The 21,786-nt window shown below is 32.9% G+C and overlaps 1 protein-coding gene across 7 annotated transcripts in view; it reads left to right on the top strand.

Moving 5' to 3' along the window:
• LOC106883585 (ankyrin repeat domain-containing protein 17) overlaps positions 1-21,786 on the top strand; it is a 120,375-nt gene that overhangs the window by 83,389 nt on the left and 15,200 nt on the right. For all 7 annotated transcript variants that reach the window (XM_014934654.3, XM_089352879.1, XM_089352883.1 and 4 more), the window contains 14 exons: positions 571-680; positions 3,652-3,739; positions 6,141-6,268; positions 6,573-6,716; positions 7,024-7,120; positions 10,052-10,524; positions 11,256-11,568; positions 12,928-13,073; positions 13,716-13,858; positions 15,419-15,524; positions 16,185-16,292; positions 16,498-16,673; positions 17,698-17,759; positions 20,555-20,751. In XM_014934654.3, coding sequence (XP_014790140.1) covers positions 571-680; positions 3,652-3,739; positions 6,141-6,268; positions 6,573-6,716; positions 7,024-7,120; positions 10,052-10,524; positions 11,256-11,568; positions 12,928-13,073; positions 13,716-13,858; positions 15,419-15,524; positions 16,185-16,292; positions 16,498-16,673; positions 17,698-17,759; positions 20,555-20,751 — 2,291 coding nt within the window. The remainder of the gene's footprint in view (positions 1-570; positions 681-3,651; positions 3,740-6,140; positions 6,269-6,572; positions 6,717-7,023; positions 7,121-10,051; positions 10,525-11,255; positions 11,569-12,927; positions 13,074-13,715; positions 13,859-15,418; positions 15,525-16,184; positions 16,293-16,497; positions 16,674-17,697; positions 17,760-20,554; positions 20,752-21,786) is intronic.

Below are 21,786 nucleotides of genomic sequence, written 5' to 3'. Positions count from 1 at the left end.
CTAAACTATATTGAAATTAAATACTTAAAAAGAAAAACAAGATTAAATACCTCACATAACAATTGACTATTTTTAAAAGAAATAAAACTCAGACACTATGTATCTAATTGAGTTTATTTATGTCCATCCTTTTCAATATTTAAAGTATTGTTTGAATATAAAATTTGAGTGAAAGAAATAGGAAAATTTACTAACACTTTGTTCTTAGAAATGTAAATGCTTCTACCAGATTCTCTTTCATAAAATCTCTTAACCCTAACCCTGGTTTCCTTAGCCCTTTCTGAACGCAACTGTATTTTAATATGGTATATTAATGCTATTACTGGTAGATTTGATATATTTTTAATTTAGTTTCCCAGAATAATTTGTGTTACAAGGTTAATGAAAGAAAAGTGCTAAGAATATTCAGTTTTATTCTGAAAGCATTTAGTTCATATATGATAGTAAAAGGTTGAGGTTATTCTTCAGTTTCTGAAATACAGATTGTCATCCACATTGTTACTTTACTTATTTCATATATTTATTTCAATGTTTTGTTTTTCTCAGTTGTGTTCTAACATTCAATTCCAGATGCAAATGTTCATGCTCAGACTGCAACAGGCGATACAGCACTGACGTATGCTTGTGAGAATGGACACACAGATGTTGCAGAGATCCTCCTTCGTGCTAATGCAAAACTGGTAAGGTTATAGCATCACAGTTTCAACTTAATAGTTTATTATTATCTATATATATAAAAATGAGAATGTGTGTCTGTCTGTCTGTCTGTGTGAATCCCTAAAACTCGAGAACTACGCAACCAATTTCATTCAAATTTTACACATGCCTTACTTAGGGTTCCAGTTGTGTTTTAGTAAAAAAAGTTTTTAACTTCTTGCAGAGTTCGAGCACACGGCAACATAATATCTCCTCCACTATTTAAGTATTACGTGTCAAAAGTGAAACAAAAACACTCATGTCAAATACTTTCACTTTAAAAATGAAACTATTCCACTAACTGAAACAATCACATTTCGATACTGTAATGACAGATACTTTCAGAGAGAGAGAGAGAGAGTTTGTATGTATACATATAGATGTATATGTACACGTATATGTATAGATATAGAGAGAGATGTATATGTATACATATAGATGTATATGTACACGTATATGTATAGATATATAGAGAGAGATGTATATGTATAGATATAGATGTATATGTACACATATATGTATATGTATATATATATATATATATATATATATATATATATATATATATATATGCATACATGTATATGTATACATATGTGTAGATGTATATATATATATATATAGATGTACATGTAATATGTACACATATATACATGCATACAGATATCTATACATATATACACCCATCACACACACATACACATGCACACAAACACACACATTAGTCATTTGTTTTCTTATCCAAAACTACATCAAAAGTACTGAATGGATCTTTATGAAATTTGGAAATTACATTCTATGCATAACGGCCATAACTCCCATGAAAATTCATATATTTTTGATGTTGATGAAATTTTAACCCGAACATAACAGATGGGCATTATTTGTAATTCAACGGTACAACAGTGTAAGACTACCCTTTCAGATATACTTAGATTGTGATTTCTGCAATGTGGTGCATAAATTGTCAAGTAAATGAGACGCATCTTTGCCTCCACTGATTCACTTGCAAAGTGTTGAGTAAAATTATTTCGTTGCAGACCTCCTTTGAGTCTTTTTATTATCACTGCGACACACATAGTCCCCAGTTGGTAACATTGATTTCAAGGCCTTCCCAGATGAATGACTGGTTGTTCTAAGACATTTATCGATTGTAAATTTTGTCTGCATAATTACCTATCGGTATAGTGGTCATTTGCAAACTCCAGAGGTGACACTTTCATTTCCCTTTACTCCAAACGTCACACGTTGTTATTTCAATTGGGTCATGCCCTTCCAATTGCTATAGATCCGTAATGCATCTTACAGCTATGCCTGTCTGGGATTGCAGCTACTTTGTTACCCGGTGGCAGGACAGCACACTCGACTTTTAAAATCCCGTTAAATTTAGCAGCATCCGAGATGCCTTCATGCAACATCACCAAAAGCTCAGATCAGGGGCAGGTACTTAAAAGGTGTCATCTAATTGTCTGGGATGAATGCACCATGGCTCACAAGAGAGCTTTGGAAGCATTAGATAGAGCCCTGAAAGACATCCGAGACTGTCACGCTCCAATGGGAGGTGTTACGCTTCTGTTGTCAGGTGATTTCAGGCAAACTCTTCCTGTCATTCCAAAAGGCACTAGAGCAGATGACGTCCAAGCATGCCTAAAGTCCTCTACCCTGTGGCATCATGTTACTATCCTCACTCTTAACACTAACATGAGAGCTCAGCTACACGGCGACCAAATGTCCAAAAAATTCGCACGGGGCATTTTGACAATTGGTGATGGCAAGGTGCCTCTCGATGCTGCAGAAGAAATAGAAGTATGGCCATTTTGTTCTGTTGTTAATTCTGTAGATGACCTCAAACACAAAGTCTTTCCCAACTTTAAACAAAACTACCAAAATCACAATTGGCTATGTGAAAGAGCAATATTAGCTCCAAAAAACATAGCTGTTACAAAAATTAATCAACACCTGATGCATTCTCTTCCTGGCAATCTTCAAACTTACAAGTCTGTTGATACAGTTCCAGATACAAATGAAGTGGTGAACTATCCTCCTGAATTTCTCAATTCGTTCGAGCCTCCAGGACTACCTCCCCACATATTATCACTTAAAGTTGGAACGCCTGTTATGCTGCTCCGCAATCTGGAACCACCAAGACTTTGCAATGGAACACGACTCGTGATAAAGAAAATGATGTCACACGTTATCGAGGCTACCATTCTTTCTGGATGTGCAAAAGGGGATGACGTCTTTATTCCAAGAATTCCTCTTACTCCATCAGGAGCAGACATTCCTTTTACATTCAGAAGACTACAATTCCCCCTTCGTGTGACTTTTGCCATGTCCATAAACAAATCTCAGGGTCAAACACTGTCTGTAGCTGGTCTTCTCTTGGAAGAGCCCTGCTTCTCACATGGACAACTGTATGTTGGCTGCTCAAGAGTGGGCAGCAAAAAAAACCTATTTGTATATGCTCCACAAGGGAAAACAAGGAACATTGTTTACAGTGAGGTGTTATAATCACAACAGCAAGAAAGTATGTACATGATCACCTTCTTTTACGAAACTTCATTGACTTTCATATATTTATATTGACATACATTTGGATGCGTGTGTGTATATACATCTCTATATATAAAGATGATGCGTAGTCTAGACGGCGTTTTTAGATTTCATTATTCTCTTTAACCCGGGCAACGCCGGGTATTTCTGCTAGTTGTTAATAATCACACATACCCATTCAAAATTGTTTTATATTTTTCTGTTATGAAAAAATTTTGTGAAAATATATTAGTAACTTAATGAATCCTTTAATGAAATATATTTTTGTATTTTCTTTTGCTGATACAAAAACATTGTGTCATCCAAAGTTTTTTTAGTGTTATGGTATTGTGTAATTTCTCATTGTTAATCACCTTGATAGTTAATACATTCTGCTAAATTGGTTTTCTTTTACATTTCTAGGAACATGAATCTGAAGGAGGAAGAACACCTTTAATGAAAGCTGCCAGGGCAGGACATCAATGCACTGTCCAATTTTTAATAAATAAAGGTAAACTTGTCTTTATTTTGTTTCTTGAATCTGATTTAATATTTTTTTTATGTCTATTCAATCTGATGGTAGTATGCCTAAAATGATATCTAGTGAGAAACTATCTTTTATTGTTTAGATGCCTTTAACAGCGTGCATTTGTTGCCAGTGTGCCAGAATCAGAAAAGCAGCAAGAACGACATCCAGTTTCTAGTTGTGCTGATCTCACATGTATTAATCTCTTGTAAAGTGACTGGCTATCAGAAGGTACCAATGGTAAAACTTTCTCAGTAGGGATCTGTTGTCAAATAAGAACTAATCTCATTATAACACTTTGAGGAATTACCTTAGCTAGAGATTCCATCAACAACTGAATATTTGTATTCTCTTCCCAAATCAAACGAAATATAAATTTGCTGAACAATTTCCTATCTTCTACACTTACACTTGTGCTCCCTTTTCTTCTGCTCACATCCCAACTCGGCCTTCTCTTTATCTCTAAAATATAAATTTCTTCTAATCTATTTAGATACATTTATTCCTCTTTTTTTTTTTTTTTTTAAATCTTATTCTTAAGTGACAGCAATAAAGATTTTCAACTTCTTTCAGGTGAAACTTTCTATCTCTTTGATCATCTATTACCCGAACTATTTACTAAACTTATTCAGCTATTTGTCTTTGATTGACCTTTGCAACATCTTGAACACTTAATCTCATTTCACCTTTAATCTCACTTGCTTTGCTATCATCATGTGCATATTTGGTATCTACTGACTTCTGCTTTATTGCTACATTTCACTGTACATTGAATTACCACTCATCAGCTTCATTTATCTCTTCTCATACAAATTAACTAATTTTTTTATTCTAAGCCCTCATCAGTAGAATTTCATTCCTTATCCATCTGAAATTGTTGTTTCAACAATTGCTTAATCCTCTCATACATTCCACACATCAAACCAATGGCATCTGAATGGTTTGCAAGAAGTTTAGTTGCTGCCATAGAAGCTCAGATTTACACCACCTTGGGGGAATAAACCTCTGTCACTTACATGAAAGCTTTTGGTTGCAAACACTTGTACAAGAAGACTGCTCAGAGAGCAAAAGTTTCTTTAGCATGAATTATGATTTATTAAAGTCCAACCCATGCCAGTATGGAAAATTGATGTTAAATGATGATAAAAGTAGATCAGTCAGTTTTGCCTATCACTTACCAACTGTGGTGACATTGCTTGTAGTCAGTGCCTTTAAAATTGCTATCTACTCTGCACCCAACAAACTCTTTATCAGATTTCCTCACTAAAACAACTAACAAAAGCATAGACTCTGTATGTTACACATACATACTCTCTCTTTCTGTCTGTCTTTTTCTCTCTCAGCAAACTTATATTTTCATTTTCTTACGAATATATTTACCTTGAAACATAAAGCCCCTCATAGGGTTTACTTATTTCTCTAACATTCTTCCTTCGCAGTTTCATTCAATAGTACCAAAATATAGATAATACACATTTTAAAACAGAAGACCTGCTCATCTTAAACCAATATATATCTAAGATAGTCATAATCCATACAAGACATACATCACAAAATGTGGCTTCCTTGTGCTGCTCACACATTTGGGATAATGCACTCATTCACCATATTGCTAAAAACATTGTGCTTGTGATGAGCATTCCTTCTTCACTCTATAATTTTTAACGTTTTGATCTGTTCTTATTTGTTCCATCTGTCACCCTGATCCCCTAAATTTGCTTCTGTCACCCTTGCTCTGTTACATTCTTCAGACTACATACTAAACATTACAATTCTTAAAACAATTAAATAGGTATGATAATCATTTGGTATTACTGTAAAGCAAATTGAACATGGCTGTAGCCATTGCACTCTTTTGTAGCTAAGGCTTCATTTGATATTTTTATTAGTTCTGTCACAATCTTTTTATAGATGTGTTAAATTTCCTTGGTTATAATGAAATTCAATTATAGGGGTTCATTATTTTTAACTCCTGTGAGGTGCAATAATTTAAGTTCAATGCTAGTACAAGAAAATGTGTACAGAATTATAGCATTTGCATATAATCATAGTATATGTAATGCAATGTAATAATATGTGGAAAACATATAAAAAAATATTAATTCTAGTTCATAATTTTAGTTAAATTAGAGTACACCAAAGTTGTTATATTTTTGAAATGTAGTTTTTTACCATTTTATGAGTAAAGTTATGTAAATTGATAACTTGATCAGTTTTGTAATTAAAAATTAAGATTTTGCTTAGTTAGTCTCTTGTAATCTAGATTCTATATTTCTGTACATTTTTTTCTTTTCTCTTTTGAGGTATTATTTTATCTTGATTGTCTACTTTGAATGTAAATTGCTTTAAGTCAACTTAATTTGCTTTGTTTCATTTTCCTTTCAAGGGGCCAATGTTAACCGTCAGACCTCAACAAATGATCACACAGTGCTTTCTTTAGCCTGTGCGGGAGGCCACCTTGAAGTTGTTGAACTGTTATTAAATAGCGGTGCTAACCTCACACACAGGTTGAAGGTATGTATTTTCACTAAATAGAAATCATAATTTTATATGTATGCATTTTTGACTCTATTTTATGATTCTTGGGGGGAAAAACTAGTAACCAAAAGTCATTGTTTATTGTACATATATTTAAATCAAAATAATTTTTAAACATATCATTCAAAATAATTATTAAACATTATATTTGGAAGATTATTTTGCATGAATATTACTCAATGCTTATGATAGAAAATTGTGAAAAGTCTCTTAAAGTACATTTCCTTATGACTATCTAAGAAACATTTCAGAATTTAGATACTTCCTTCTTATTATTCAGGATGGCTCGACCATGATAATAGAAGCTGCCAAAGGAGGCCACACTGCAGTAGTAAGCCTGCTATTGGAGTTTCCAAATAGGTTTATGCATTCTGCTCCTGAATACTCTCAACCAACTCATCAAGATGTCAATCTTAACACTGAGGTAAGTCTTTTCTTGTTTTGTCTAATTTTATGCAGCATCCATTTAAAATCAATAATGTAGAGGAGTAATATCTGATTTAGTATCAAGATCAATATAGGAAAATAATATCATTTTAAAAATACTAAAAGAATTAATAAATAAATTGTTGCATCTTTGGAATTGGAAAGTATCTTGTTTTTTTTTATAGCTTTTAAATTAAAATATTGTTTATTGGAAAATATTGACGATTGGTTATTCATATTTTATAATTTAAGTAATTTACCTGAACAAAATAGGTTATCTGTATTTTTCATGTATTATTTAATAGCATAGAGTCCCTGTACATGGCTTGGGAAATATTGTTCCTCCAAATGATCCAGATTCCGGTGCAATGAATGCTAATGGTTATGTTCCAAGTTTACCAGGTAATTACTTTTCATTTAAAATAACTTATTCTTGGAATTATGTACACTGAAATATTCAAATGGAAGATAAGTTTCTCTGAGTAAAATAATCACTATTAAATTCTTCATTAAAATGTAAAGTATAAATGTAAATTTAGTTAAGATATTGTCATTTGTAATCAAAATTATTAAACATAGTTAGGAAATTATCTTGCATAAACTTTACTCAAACAAATTTTGTAATATATATAAGTTATAGAAAGTCTCTTAAATGTATTTACCTTATGAATATCTATGAAACATTTTAGATTTAGTTTTGTGATTTGTCTTCTCTTCAAATTCACTTTATTTATTTTTTTTTTTTTTCTTTTCAAAGACCTTTCTCTTTCTCAGTCTATCACTGCAGTTAGACTGCTTGTGTTTGTTTGTAATTTTTTTGTATTTGATCCCATTGTAAAATTTCCAGCTTCTGTTGAAGCTGATTTTTGTTTTGTGAATTCAAATTATAAAATCGAATTCTCACAGTACATCTCTCCTAAATTCTGTCTCCTGTCAGGAATGTCATATAAACTGATGTAGTTTAAGCCCATAGCAACTTCACCTCCTTATTTTCATGTAAAAGAAAAATAAGCTAAGTATTCTCAGAATATTGATTATTATGTAGACATTTTAATGTATCTTGAACAAAATGTTTACTTTGTTCTATTTTGTAATAACTATAGACTTTTTAGAAAAATTAGACATGACAGGTTAAAACTATTTTTATTTCTCATGACTAGGTCATATTATTCACAGTAAAAGTGATATTCTTGTATCCTGAAATTAATTTCATTGCATAGCATTCAACTGAAGAAATAATCCTCTGCAGTTGCACAGTTGTTCATTATGAACAATGTAAGACAAATAGTGAGTTGTGTAATTTTCAAGTTCACAGCCAAATATCTATATATATAAAAATGAGAATGTGTGTCTGTCTGTCTGTGTGTGTGGATCCCTAAAACTCGAGAACTAAGCAACCAATTTCATTCAAATTTTACAGATGCCTTACTTAGGGTTCCAGTTGTGTTTTAGTCAAAAAATTTTTTTAACTTCTTGCAGAGTTCGAGCCCACGGCAACATAATATCTCCTCCACTATTTAAGTATTACGTGTCAAAAGTGAAACAAAAACATTCATGTCAAATACTTTCACTTTAAAAATGAAACTATTCCACTAACTGAAACAATCACATTTCGATACACACATACACATGGACACAAACACACACATTAGTCATTTGTTTTCTTATCCAAAACTACGTCAAAAGTACTGAATGGATCTTTATGAAATTTGGAAATTACATTCTATGCATAACGGCCATAACTCCTATGAAAATTCATATATTTTTGATGTTGATGAAGTTTTAACACGAACATAACAGATGAGCATTATTTGTAATTCAACGGTACAACAGTGTAAGACTACCCTTTCAGATATACTTACATTGTGATTTCTGCAATGTGGTGCATAAATTGTCAAGTAAATGAGACGCATCTTTGCCTCCTGATTCACTTGCAAAGTGTTGAGTAAAATCATTTCGTTGCAGACCTCCTTTGAGTCTTTTTATTATCACTGCGACACACATAGTGCCCAGTTGGTAACATTGATTTCAAGGCCTTCCCAGATGAGAGACTGGTTGTTCTAAGACATTTATCGATTGTAAATTTTGTCTGCAATTTGGAAATTATATTCTATGCATAACGGCCATAACTCCCATGAAAATTCATATATTTTTGATGTTGATGAACATAACAGATGAGCACTCTGTAGCTGGTCTTCTCTTGGAAGAGCCCCGCTTCTCACATGGACAACTGTATGTTGGCTGCTCAAGAGTGGGCAGCAAAAAAAACCTATTTGCATATGCTCCACAAGGGAAAACAAGGAACATTGTTTACAACGAGGTGTTATAATCACAACAGCAAGAAAGTATGTTCATGATCACCTTCTTTTACGAAGCTTCATTGACTTTCATATATTTATATTGATATACATATATATATACGTGTGTTTGGGTGCGTGTGTGTGTGTGTATATATATATATATATATCTATATATAAAGATGAGAATGTGTGTCTGTCTGTCTGTCTGTGAATACCTAAAACTCGAGAGCTACACAACTCTCTTTTACAAACCCAGTGAAAATACATATATTTCATATGTCAAAGAAATTCAAGCAATACATATAACACCAAAGTTAAAATAATCCCAACAATTCCACAATTCCCAACCTCCAGAGCTATTGAAGAAACTGTTATCATCAACTGACCAAGATTCCTAACATTTGCAAAACAAAATTAGACAATACGATGCTGTACTACAGATGACATCATTTGGAACCACAAGAGATTTAACTGAGGCAGCATTCATCCAAACTTTCAAGATCCAACCTCAGATATATCATCGCATTGTCTCTCTACTACCTCTGTCAAATGAATCACCAAAATTGGCCTTTCATTATTTATAATCTGTACCTGTTTGTTTGGTTACAAAATAAAATACACAAAACATGTTTCTGTATTACGTTTATTTACTTTATATACATATGAGTTGAAAACTTTCTTCTAGCAATCCACTTAATATCTATGTTCCATGCTGGCATGGATTGGAGAGTTATTAATGTAGAAATATGGTATCGTAGCTACTAACAGTTGAGGCTTGCGTAGTCTAGACGGTGTTTTTAGATTTCATTATTCTCTTTAACCCGGGCAACGCCGGGTATTTCTGCTAGTTTTCCTTAAAACTTAGGATGTATTCACGTATGTGTGTGAGAGAGAGAGAGAGAGAGAGAGAGAGAGAGAAAGAAAGTACTGTTTGAAAATTGAAATAAAATGGTTTGATTATCTACTAATTGTTTAGCTTAATGTATTTCTTTCATCACAAATTTATGTTGTGTGTATATTAAATTGATTTTAGAATGTGAAGTTCCAGGTTCCAGTGCTTCTTTGGAGTTGTCCCAACCTCGACAAACTATACAGAGAATGTCTGTGCAGCAACAACAGCAGCAACTCCAGCTTCATATGATGCCCCAAGAGCAAATTCTCCAGCTTTTTTCACAGAGCACACTGCCACAGCCGCAACCCCCTCCACCACCCCAGCAGCAGGCTCCACCACAACAACAGCAACTACAACTTCCTCCGCAGCAGATCCATCCTCCTGCCCAGCAGGTATCTTCTCCTCCTCCTCCCCCTCCTGTACAGCCACAGTCACAACAAGTTTTAGCTTCATCTATCCAGCAGGGTGGTGCTCCCACAGTTGCAATGGCAACAGGAGCAAGTGTCCAGTCTGTTGCCCAGCACCATTATCTAACCCAACAGCAGCAGCATCAACTCTTGCAGCAACAACTCCTGCAACAACAGCAGGCCCACTTGATACAACAACAACTGCAGGTAAGACCATACTACTAAATTAAATTTTAGCAATAATAGAGGATAGCAAAATCATACTCATGGCTTGGAAGTATTTTAATGGGAAAGTAATTTTTAAACTTTTTTTTTTTTTGATGAGCTACTTATGACATATTATTTAATTTTCTTCCCAATGATCTCCATAATTATATTTTATAACATCAGTATACATATAGACTTAAAGACTTCGCATCCTAATGGTTAAAACAAATGACTGAGCAACTGATATTATTAGGAAAATATCTCAACTAAAATATAGTTTTTCTTACTGATAAATTTTAGCAAAAATATATTTTGAGGTTAATTAAATCTTTTTGCTATCACTAATTTTAGCAATAAACATCATTGGATAATTTACTTAAAATAATGTATTGGATATAATATTGAATGTTTTTAAACCAAAAACCAAAGCCATACAAGCTTGGTGTTCACCTTGTGTGTTTCCATATTTCATAGCCAAATGAAAGTATGGATTGATAAATCTGTATCTAAAAGGAAGGACCCAAACATTGGAAGCTTTGGTTGCTAATATTTATAGGAGTCTGAGCAAATTTATTAAAACAAAGAAAAATGGAGCATAAAGTTAACGATAGGTGTTTAAATTTGTAGTTATATTATCAATTTAGACTTATTTTCATGTGTTTGTAATTGAAAGATAATTCTTGTAAGTTGAAAATTATATTGGCAATCTTGATTTTCTTTTTTCTTTTTAGGTTAGCCAACCTAATATGCCTAAGGTTAGGTGGAAACGCCATATACCGAACAACCATCAAAGTTTACAGGCACCGACTGTAGGTTTGGACACAGTTCCAACTCCTTCAACTACTCCACATACACCTACAGCTTCTCCAGCATCTCCAGGTGTACCTCATCTTCAACGTTATCTTTCACAACATATAGATCTGGATGCACAGACTGATAGTAACCATGACACTGCGTTGACTTTAGCTTGTACTGCTGGCTATTCTGACTTAGTCAGGTTGTTGTTGTCCAAGACAGCTGATATTGAGCACCGCGATAAAAAAGGTCAGTTCTCATTCAATTCATGAAATTAAATGATTTATATTTCTCAGGCTAGGATGGTTTCTAATTTAAAGTGTATATATTAGGCAAAAGTTTTTTTTTTATGTTGGAGTCACAACCAAATAGCTGAAACCTCTCGAAGAAATATGTGTGTGTGTGTTTTGTTAGTATCCTGCTTTTAAATTTTTATTTGATTTATTTTATATTTTTGGCAAAGACAACTCTTTCAAAATAATAATATTTTTGAATTGTTATAAAAGATTTATAACCTAGTCTGTTTACTACCATCACTGCCTGAACCTTGAGTTCCTTTAGTGAAATGTACTCTGCTGATCTCTTGTGTGATTACATCTGCATATATTGTTTTCTGCTGTAGCAGCCTATGTTGTGAATTCCCTCAACCAGTCTTTGAGGCTCTGACCTAACCATAAAACAACACTATTCTGCTTTCTCTTAAACATTTAGAACGAAACTATCTTTTAACTGACTTAGACACAAACTTTTTTTAAAATTTATTATATCTATTTAGTGTATTTGAAAAATCTATGAATTTCCAAATGGTTATAAAATAGAATACTAAGATATATGTTTGGTGAGGTAATTTCTAATGGTGATTAGCATATTTTGAATTTGACCACCAAATTCACTTCATGAATTTTCCAAATATTTCTAAGGGATAACTTGAATGTAATAAGCAACTTAACAACTTAAATGTTTAACAAATTAAATGTTGTATCACTTAAGCCTGTTTTGTGATATTCCTGTTGCAAACAGTATGCCTTATACTGTTGGATGCATGTGCATTGATTATTATAGAGAGTGGCACCTGTCATTATATACAGTTACTAATCAGATCCAGCCTGAAGCTAGTGGCATTTCCAAATGGGACAGTTTAAGGAACTCTATGGCTGATTACTGAAATGGTTTCTCCAGTCATACAAGCTGTGTTGAGTTTAATTCTATAAGTTAACGAACAACTTGTAAAATTTAATGGTGCTTTCATTGCTTGGTGTAACTCGTTATATCTGCTTTGTGGTACTGCTAGGTTAACTGACCTATTTGAGAGTTAGACTCCTTTGCTATAGGCTCAATAGATAGGATTCAATCTGGTAGCCTCTCTGCTGGTTATCTAGTATTCTATTTATTTGTTCATCCAAGCTTTTTATGTGTATCCAGCAATGTCAAAGTAATAATAATTATAATCAGTTCAAAGTCTTATTTGTACTGCTCTTCAGATTTTGTTATTCCATAAGAGTGATCAAATCTAATAATTTGTAGATGTGTGTATATGAAATAAAATATGAGTAGATATTTCTGAATGTTGATATCATATTCATGAAGTTTAATGTTTTTTACTTTTAGGTTTTACCCCATTGATTTTGGCTGCAACAGCTGGCCATGTAGAAGTTGTGGAAATCCTTTTGGACCACAATGCTGAGATAGAAGCCCAATCTGAACGAACCAAAGACACTCCATTGTCTCTAGCATGTTCTGGAGGAAAATTTGATGTTAGTTTCTGATTTATTTTATTCTTTAAAAGTATGTGTGTTATGGGACCAAGAATTTTTCTGCCTTGTTTTGTTGCTAGATGCTCCATGTTTTTGGTATAGGTGCATGTTCATAATTCCCAAACATTTTTTTGCCAACTTCTTATCTCTATATTTTAATCCTAATGCTTCCAACTCAAAATAGTCAATTATACAATGCAATAATTCTGGAAGTTTCAAAAGGACCCTAGGATTGCTTAAGCAGTTTCTTTCCTGTGGGATTGGGACAATAGCATCCGTTTTATGAACCAGTTGTTTATATGAAGGGTTTGGCTGCAATGTGTTCAACATTTTAAAGCTCAATGTTTATAAGGAATTGTTACAATTTACAAAACTAAAATTGTTTAAAATATATGAAATCTGTTTCATTATTTTTAAATTGTTTGAATTAACAAGCACTTATTTACATACATTAATAAATAATTTATATGTAAAATTCATCAACAGAAAACTGTTTGATATCTAGTTGAAATGGGATCTATTTTTTTTCAACTTTATAGTACAGTTCTAGTTTTATTTTATTAAATGCATATCATCTTGTAATCCACTTTTAATTTGAGTTTTTTTAAAAAAATTTTTTTAATTTTTTTTTTTATAATTCAGGTGGTAGAATTGTTGTTATCTCGCGTGGCAAACAAAGAACATCGCAATGTTTCTGATTATACACCTTTAAGCTTAGCAGCATCAGGGGGTTATGTCAATATTATAAAATTATTGCTTTCAAATGGAGCAGAAATCAATTCACGGTAAGCTAATTTTATTCTGTAGTTTGATACCAATGTTATGGTTTTATATTTTTCTTGGCAACATATTTGATCTACCTGCTTCGATTTACTTAATTAGTGAAGAGATAGAAATCCCTAAAGTATGCTACTTACTTTCACTAAACTTGCATATGGGCTTTTTTCCCCACTATTCATTAAATTTTCATGTATTTTATCCATTCAATTTCTGCGGAACATTGAAATGCTGTCAAACATTGTTATGGAAAAAAATTGGTCCATTTTGTCAATTTCTTGGCAATATGTTTCTGCTAGGATTAGATAGAGAATGAGTCCATTTGTTAATCTCTAAATAGTGACCATAATCTATTGAAGTAGCATTGATTTGGGAAAGTGTTTTGTTGCTTCGCTTTGATTATCCAGCTACTGTGTGGAATGCTGCCTGTTGTGCACTTATTACACATCACAGTGTAATCAAGAAATGGGCTTTTTTTTCTTTTCTTTTTTTTAAGGGCAAAAGATGGGTAGGGCAGACTGCAGATAGGGAGATATTCATTTTAACTGTGTGACATTCATTAACCTTATGTTGGTTAGTCCTTAAATGAAGGGGAAGGACTACAATGTGTGTGTGCCAAACAGGCAAAAAACAAAAGAAAATATCTTGACGGATGAATTTTGTACTTACTTTCACTTTAAATAAGTACAAAATCTTTAATCTTTCATAATTAAATTTACAATCTCATTGAAAAGTGCTGTAAAATGTTGACTTTCCTTTGCATCACGAGCAGGAATTCATTTGAGAATCCAGCATTGTTGTGAAATGAATATACAAATGGAGAAAAATTGGTGCAGTTTTTCCAATCCAGAGCTAGCTGAAGCATCATGTTCTCTACTATCTAGATTGTTATCATCATCATCATCTACCTCATCTGATGAAGGGAAGTTAGAAAAAAAACTTCATCACTGTATAAATCTCTCATCTGTGATTTGATTTCTCCCATCGATAAGAGCCATTTGTGCTTCGGTGCAGTTGACAAACATAATTGGGCATCAATTGATGTGTTGTTTAAGGATTAGTGGGAACTGTATGTCTTATATGATTTGTTTTTAGTACAATACATTACACTATTCTAAGCGGACACACTTTGTAATGACATTCTGACAAAGTAACTGTTAAAAAACAGAGGGGAAGAAATATAATTGACAAGAATATTTTCCAGGACTTGTTGAATGTCATTGTTACTTTCTAGAAAGTACAATACTGACATAAAAAAAAAAGAATTTTCAGATAAATACAACTCTTACTTAACCAAAAATAAGAGATTATAGTTATGTCTGTAAAACATTGTTTTGTGATTTCTACTAAATGTGGAAACGGTGATTCAAAAGCAGGATGTGGCCTGTAGAAGAGGTTAATAACTGCTTCTAGAAATAGTAAGGTAAAGCTTGGAGAATAGTTAGCAGTAGATGTTTATGAAGTTAAATCAAAGGATTTTCTGTAATTAATATGAATTTGTTTTATTTATTTCTTGAAAAAATATGTAATAAACACTGACAAATTATACGGTGTCCATTCTTTTTCAGAACTGGAAGCAAACTTGGCATTTCTCCTCTCATGTTAGCAGCTATGAATGGTCACTCTGCTGCTGTCAAATTGCTTCTTGATATGGGTAGTGATATTAATGCTCAGGTGAATAACAGATTTTATTTCTTCTAGTTCTGGTTGAAAAAAACAAATAGATTTTATATATAAATAGTTTTTATATATAAATATATTTTTGAATGTTAATTCTAAGATCTTCAACTAATTGCTTCTAATTTTGCCTGATTGCTTTTTTGTGTGTTATATTATCACCTAACTCTACTTAAATATAAAGGTTCTGATGAAGCACTTTTTGTATACTGGTGAATACACTCAGATATCAACAAAACTAGATTAATTCAAGCCTTTTATTTGGTTTTATGTATGCATATTTCTATATAGGAGAACTGTACACTCGTTTAAGAAAGGAAAACAATATAGACACTGAATGGAACATTTTAAGCTTCTGTTACCATATTTCTGTTGAAATACACCATTTTTGTTTCAGTTAACTTTGAGAATAATGAAGAATTATGTAAAATTTTGTTATTAAGCTGGTGTTAAGTTGTAGGATATTGTTAAGGAAGATTTTAATTTAAATCACTTTAAAATAGGTAGTTTGTATCATTAACTCAGGAGTGCTGAGATAAGAAGGCTTTAATTTTAATGCTTTTGCAGTGTCCTTTGTATTTATTTCTAGCATTTATTAGCAGCTGTATCACCATTAGAGTTGTTCTAAAAGTTATTTTATTTTGTTTTCTTTTTTAGATTGAGACAAATAAAAACACAGCCTTGACACTGGCATGTTTCCAGGGGCGTCATGAAGTTGTAAGCCTTTTGGTTGATCGAAAAGCAAACATTGAGCACCGTGCTAAGGTAAATGTCAATTATCCTTCTCCATTTTAACAAACCAGTACAAAATTAAGTGTTGGTAGTTTGATTCATAAATAGTTGGAATATTTCTCCTCTTCCTTTCTCTCCTCGTCTAATTGTGAAATTTTATAAGATATAGGGAATATTTGCATTTTTTATATCCTTTTGACAATAATCAAATTCCCAATTTCTGATTTTTATCTTATAGACCGGTCTTACTCCATTGATGGAAGCCGCTTCTGGTGGTTATGTTGAAGTTGGAAAAGTTTTGTTAGACAAGGGAGCTGATGTGAATGCAGCTCCTGTGCCATCATCAAGAGATACAGCACTGACCATTGCTGCTGACAAGGGACATTATAGATTTGTTGAACTGCTGCTTTCCAGGTAGGTTGCTATTATGAACAAGAGCTGATTATACATGAAATGACTTGATTTAGACACAATTTATAGAATTATCAGTCTGATATTGCAGTGGTTCACAGATTCACGTGTTGTCTAAAATCTGTACCTAGATCCTCTTGGTTTGAAGTAACCAGAGATTCTTTTACACTTGGTATGTTTGTGTGGTAGTGAGAGCTAGGTTTTGGTGGGGATTCACTTTGTGTGCAGTATGGTGTTGGATATAGTGTAGGCAGCGAATATGAAGGCTTTCTCTGCAGGGTATTGCTTACAGAACCATTATGGTTGAGAAATGGAGGAAAGGATTTTGAAACTTGGTTGAGAAATTAAACAAAAAAAAAAAATGACAGAAATCAAAAGGTTTGGCTGCTGTTGGGGAGGCAAGAGACTTTGTGGGTAATATGATACATAGAAGCTTCTTTCATGTTTTGTGTGATAGTCATGCAAAATTTATGGTGCTGGGTAAAAGCATTTGGTGTGTAGAAGTCTATGATTTTCTTCATGCATTGAAGGCTTTGTTCTTTATGATTGAATCACAGGGAAAATTTGAGATTATGAGTTTATATGTGTGTGACTTGTTAGAAGATATGCCTAAGAAGATGGTTATAGGATTTCAGAGAGCAGTAGAGGTAACATATATCTGGAGGAGTGGAGGGAGGAAACTTTGTCCCAGAGGAACTAAGCTTTTGTCGCTGATATCCAGAGGAACAATGTGGAGAGGGAAATATGAATAGATTTTAACCTGAACAGCAAAGATGAACCATAAAGATTGATAAATTTCTGTTTTGGAGAAGATTAAGTTGTATGGTTTGCACGTTTACAAGAAGTGGTGGATGGGATCTAGCTGTACTGGAGTTCATGGATGTTGAGGAAGAGGAGAATGACTTTGTTCATAATACTCTTTAAGCAATCCTAAACAACTGGGAAATGATAGTACTTTCATTTTGTACCATAGATTTATAGGATATTGGGAAACAATAATCTGTATATATTTCTTAAATTCTTTTAGAAATGCTGCTGTTGATGTGAAAAACAAAAAAGGCAATTCTCCTCTGTGGTTAGCGTGTAATGGTAAGTTCTTCACCTTTTCTTTTTTTTAATCATTTTGTGTTTAAAAAAATGTTGATTCACTGAGTTTTAATGCAGAATAGGTTTAGTATAATCATAAGCTTATAGCAGATATACTGTTTTATAACCTTAATTTACTTGAGGAGTCTCTTTTCTTTGAATATTTTTTCCCCTTGTTGGCAGAGGATGGTAATCCAGAATTCTTACATGTGTCCAAATCTCGCGTCTTTTGCATATTCTGAGATCAGATGTAACTCCTTTGGTCTTATTTGATCTTCCTTTATTATGATTATCCTGTTAAGACTATTTTGCAGTTGGAATTATTTTGTGTTACTCTGACACATTGCCGCTTCTTTCTTAACTGAGCCAATGTCTGCTCTTCTGTGTAGTCTCTTACTTCTTTCTGCCTACTATTACTTTCTCAGACACACACACTTTTCAAGCACATAACTTAACAGAATCTTGACAAAATTTCAACTTTCCCGAAATCCTTCATTAGGCCTCTAATTCAACTGCAGCTGTTGTTGGGGTAGTGCATATTATGTTTCTGAACCTTAGCTGTCCCCTAAACTACCTCTTTCCTTATAAATACTCAGATATGTTTTAATAGCCACACTTTCTGCATTGTTAATAATTTCTTCTATCAGCATGTTATATTCCTACTGTCATGTCTGTTTTGTTTTAGTTTTAAAAATGCTAAGTCTTTATTTACTTAAGAATAATTTAGTTGTATGTGGCTAACATTTACAACAAATCTTTTCAAATATTATTTTACAACCATTGTTTTCATTCGTAAATGAATGAAATGACATTTTGTTAGAGTAATTGTTTTTACAGCCGGATGACCTTCCTTAATGCTATCTTATTAACTGATTTGTATATTTGATTTGTTGGTTAGGCAAATTAGAGCTAGTATGGTTTTGTTTTGCTCAGTAGTATAAGGTAATGACTGTAAGGCAATATAATACTTCCTCAAATGATTTAACAGCTGATGTCATGGCAGTCTGTATAACCTCTATACTTTTGTGAGCATTTGATGAAATTTAGTCTAAGACTAAGCAAAAAAAAAAAAAAGAATTGGAAAGAAATATTGAGTAATCATGTATAGGTTTTGTTAATTGAATATAATAAAGAAAAAATAACTAAATGTAAAATAAAATTTGCATTCTTCATCAAAAATTTAATGAACATAATGTTAAAATATATGAAATTTCCTTTCTTTTGTTTTTCATTTTCTAAAACTGAAATGAATTTTATGAAATTAGTGGACATAAATTTCAAATATATTGCAATGAGTTAAAATTTTATTTTATCATTTCATTGTCGAAAGTTTTGCTAAAAACATTCAGATCTTTCTTACAATAGGTTTTTTGTCAAGGTAGTTTGAGCAATCTCTCTATTTTATTTTTCACTTTTGAGCAGGAAATAGTCAATAATGCAGGAGGAACTTTCTTTTCCTTTTAAATTAAAATGTAGGTATTGGAGTTCTTTATATATTATATCAAATTTTAATGTGACATTTTTGTACAAACGAAGATATTATGCTGTTGGATGTTTTATCACTTAAAACATGAGCATGAAAGCTTTGTAAAGAAAATAAATACTTCCTATAAAATAGTTTGCATTGTAATTATGTGACGAGGAAATATGTAGTACAAGAGCTATTCCAACTAGATATGTATTTTAATATTTAATGTTGAGAGGAGTGGGCAACTTAGAAATATGGAAACATTGTCGCCTGTACCCAAGTGCGAAGTCATTTATATTATGCTATGATTCTAAGTTGTACATAGCTTAATTTTTCAAAATGGCTGCAGCAGTAGATATTACTTAACCCCTTTGCTCTTTATGGAGCATAGGCCATAGATGACTTTGGTCCACTATTCTATATTCTGGGCTGCTTTCATCTTGTTAGTTTTGAATTGTCATTGCTGCTTCTGTAACTTTGCTTTTTTCTCAGTAGGGGGTTGGTCTTACACAAACCCATTCTTATCTCTGGGAACAGGTGGTCCATATTTGTCCAGCCTCTATCCTTTAATCTGTCCAGCATGGGAGGCCCTACTAGAAGCTTGCACTTCATCATTATTGAAGTACACAATCCAGCATACGGCAACAATGACAGGACCTTGAGGTGGACAAAAGATATTAGTGAAGAGATACTTAAATCACAGTGATAGTTTGGGATCTTTTTTAAAACGGGGGCCACATTTTTCATTAACGAAACACTTTGAAACTTGGAACACTGGTAGAATGTGTCATATAAAACATCTTTTTCTCTTAGTCTTCTTTAAAAAAAAAAGAAATCCATAAATTATTCCATGTTAAAGTTGTCGTATTTCTGTAATTTCAACCAATCACTGACGTCCATTCAGCCGATATACATTAAGTGCCGACTACATAAACAAACGATTCTGAAACAATTAACCCTAACCCTAGGGTTAGGGTTAGGATTAGGGTTAAAGCAAATTTAAAATGAAAAAAGCAAATAAAACGAAGAATCGTTTGTTTATGTAGTCGGCACTTAATGTATATCGGCTGAATGGACGTCAGTGATTGGTTGAAATTATCGAAATAACACAATTTTTTACATGAAATAAATTCGAATACAAAAATATTTTTCTGTTCTATAACACAAAATAGATAAGTATACGAAGTTTGAAAGTCTTTCGGTACCAAAAACACTACGTAAAAGATTAATGAAAAATGTGGCCCCCGTTTTAAAAAAGATCCATAGTTTGTATATTTCACTAAAATTTAAATGCCTAAATTTAATCTAATTTTTTGCTTTTCTTTTCAAGGTGGCCACCTTGATGTTGTACAGTTACTTGTAGGCCACAGAGCTGATATCGACAGTGATGACAACCGTAAAGTATCCTGTTTAGTTGCTGCTTTTCGGAAGGGGCACATAAAAGTAGTGAAGTGGATGGTGAAGTACGTCACGCAGTTCCCTCTTGACAATGAGCTCCAACGGTATATAAGCACAGTAACAGATCCAGTACGTTTCTAAATCTTTCTACCTGTCATTTTTTCCAATTCTATTTCAAGTTTCCATTTGTTTGTGCTTAAAGTTGGTCATATAAAATTCTAAGTCCAGGTTACTTTTTTAACTGAGGCAGTGCTTTTTTTGTATTAAGGGACTATTGAACTATTGGAAAATTCTTCTACCCAAACTTGCTCATCACACCTTCAACCCTACTCATTCTGGTAGTCTGTCTCCCATCCCACCCTCCTCATTCTCCTTCCCATACAATCTCGCAAATTGATTCTTCAACTTGCTTTGTGGGGCCATCTAAGCACCTCATCACCATTATCTATTGCAACTCCTACTGTTTATTTTATTTCTCCTCCTTTCTCTTCTATATGTGAGTAACCATGCAGATCTTTTACAAAATTCTGCATTCCCCCGCCTCCTTTCATAGTTCAATCTCTTGTCCACTATCATGAAGCTGACCCCTCTATTGCAACCCACAGAGCCTGTAGTTCTGTAAGCTGCATGCTAACCTCAATAGTGCAGGTGGCACAAAAAAATGCACTCAGTCCACACTATAAAGTAGGTGCTGAGATGGGCATCCAGCCAGAGAAAACATGCCAAAACAGACATTGGTTCACGATGCAGTTCTTGGGCACATCATATCCTGTCAAGCTATCCAGCCCGTGTGTCCTCATGGAACATGGGCGTTAGATGATGATGATGAAAACTGTTGTAATGTCCAGTCAGTTCTCGTGGAATAATTTAATGCCATATTGAAGTAATAATCATTTTAATAATTTTGAGTGTTCTTTCTCTTTCTCTCTCTTAATGCTATGTACCTCACCGTCTTTCATATTTAATAACTGATATCATTGTAAGTTAAAGTTTGTATAGGTGATGATATTTGTAGTGTTTTACTGTCATGTTATTCTGCATAATTTAGTTTTCAAATACTTTGTATGTGTTGAACACTACTTGAAAGTAATGATGAATTTTGGTGGAATGGAATCCTTTTATTGGAAAAGTTATGGTTTATTTTATTTTTGAATAATACACTAG

This window comes from Octopus bimaculoides, chromosome 5 (genome assembly GCF_046866305.1).
Source record: "Octopus bimaculoides isolate indiv1 chromosome 5, ASM4686630v1, whole genome shotgun sequence".
Classification (NCBI taxonomy): Eukaryota; Metazoa; Mollusca; class Cephalopoda; order Octopoda; family Octopodidae; genus Octopus; species Octopus bimaculoides.
The sequence above is the reverse complement of the archived record's forward strand: the minus strand, read 5'-3'. Positions and strand labels throughout refer to the sequence as shown.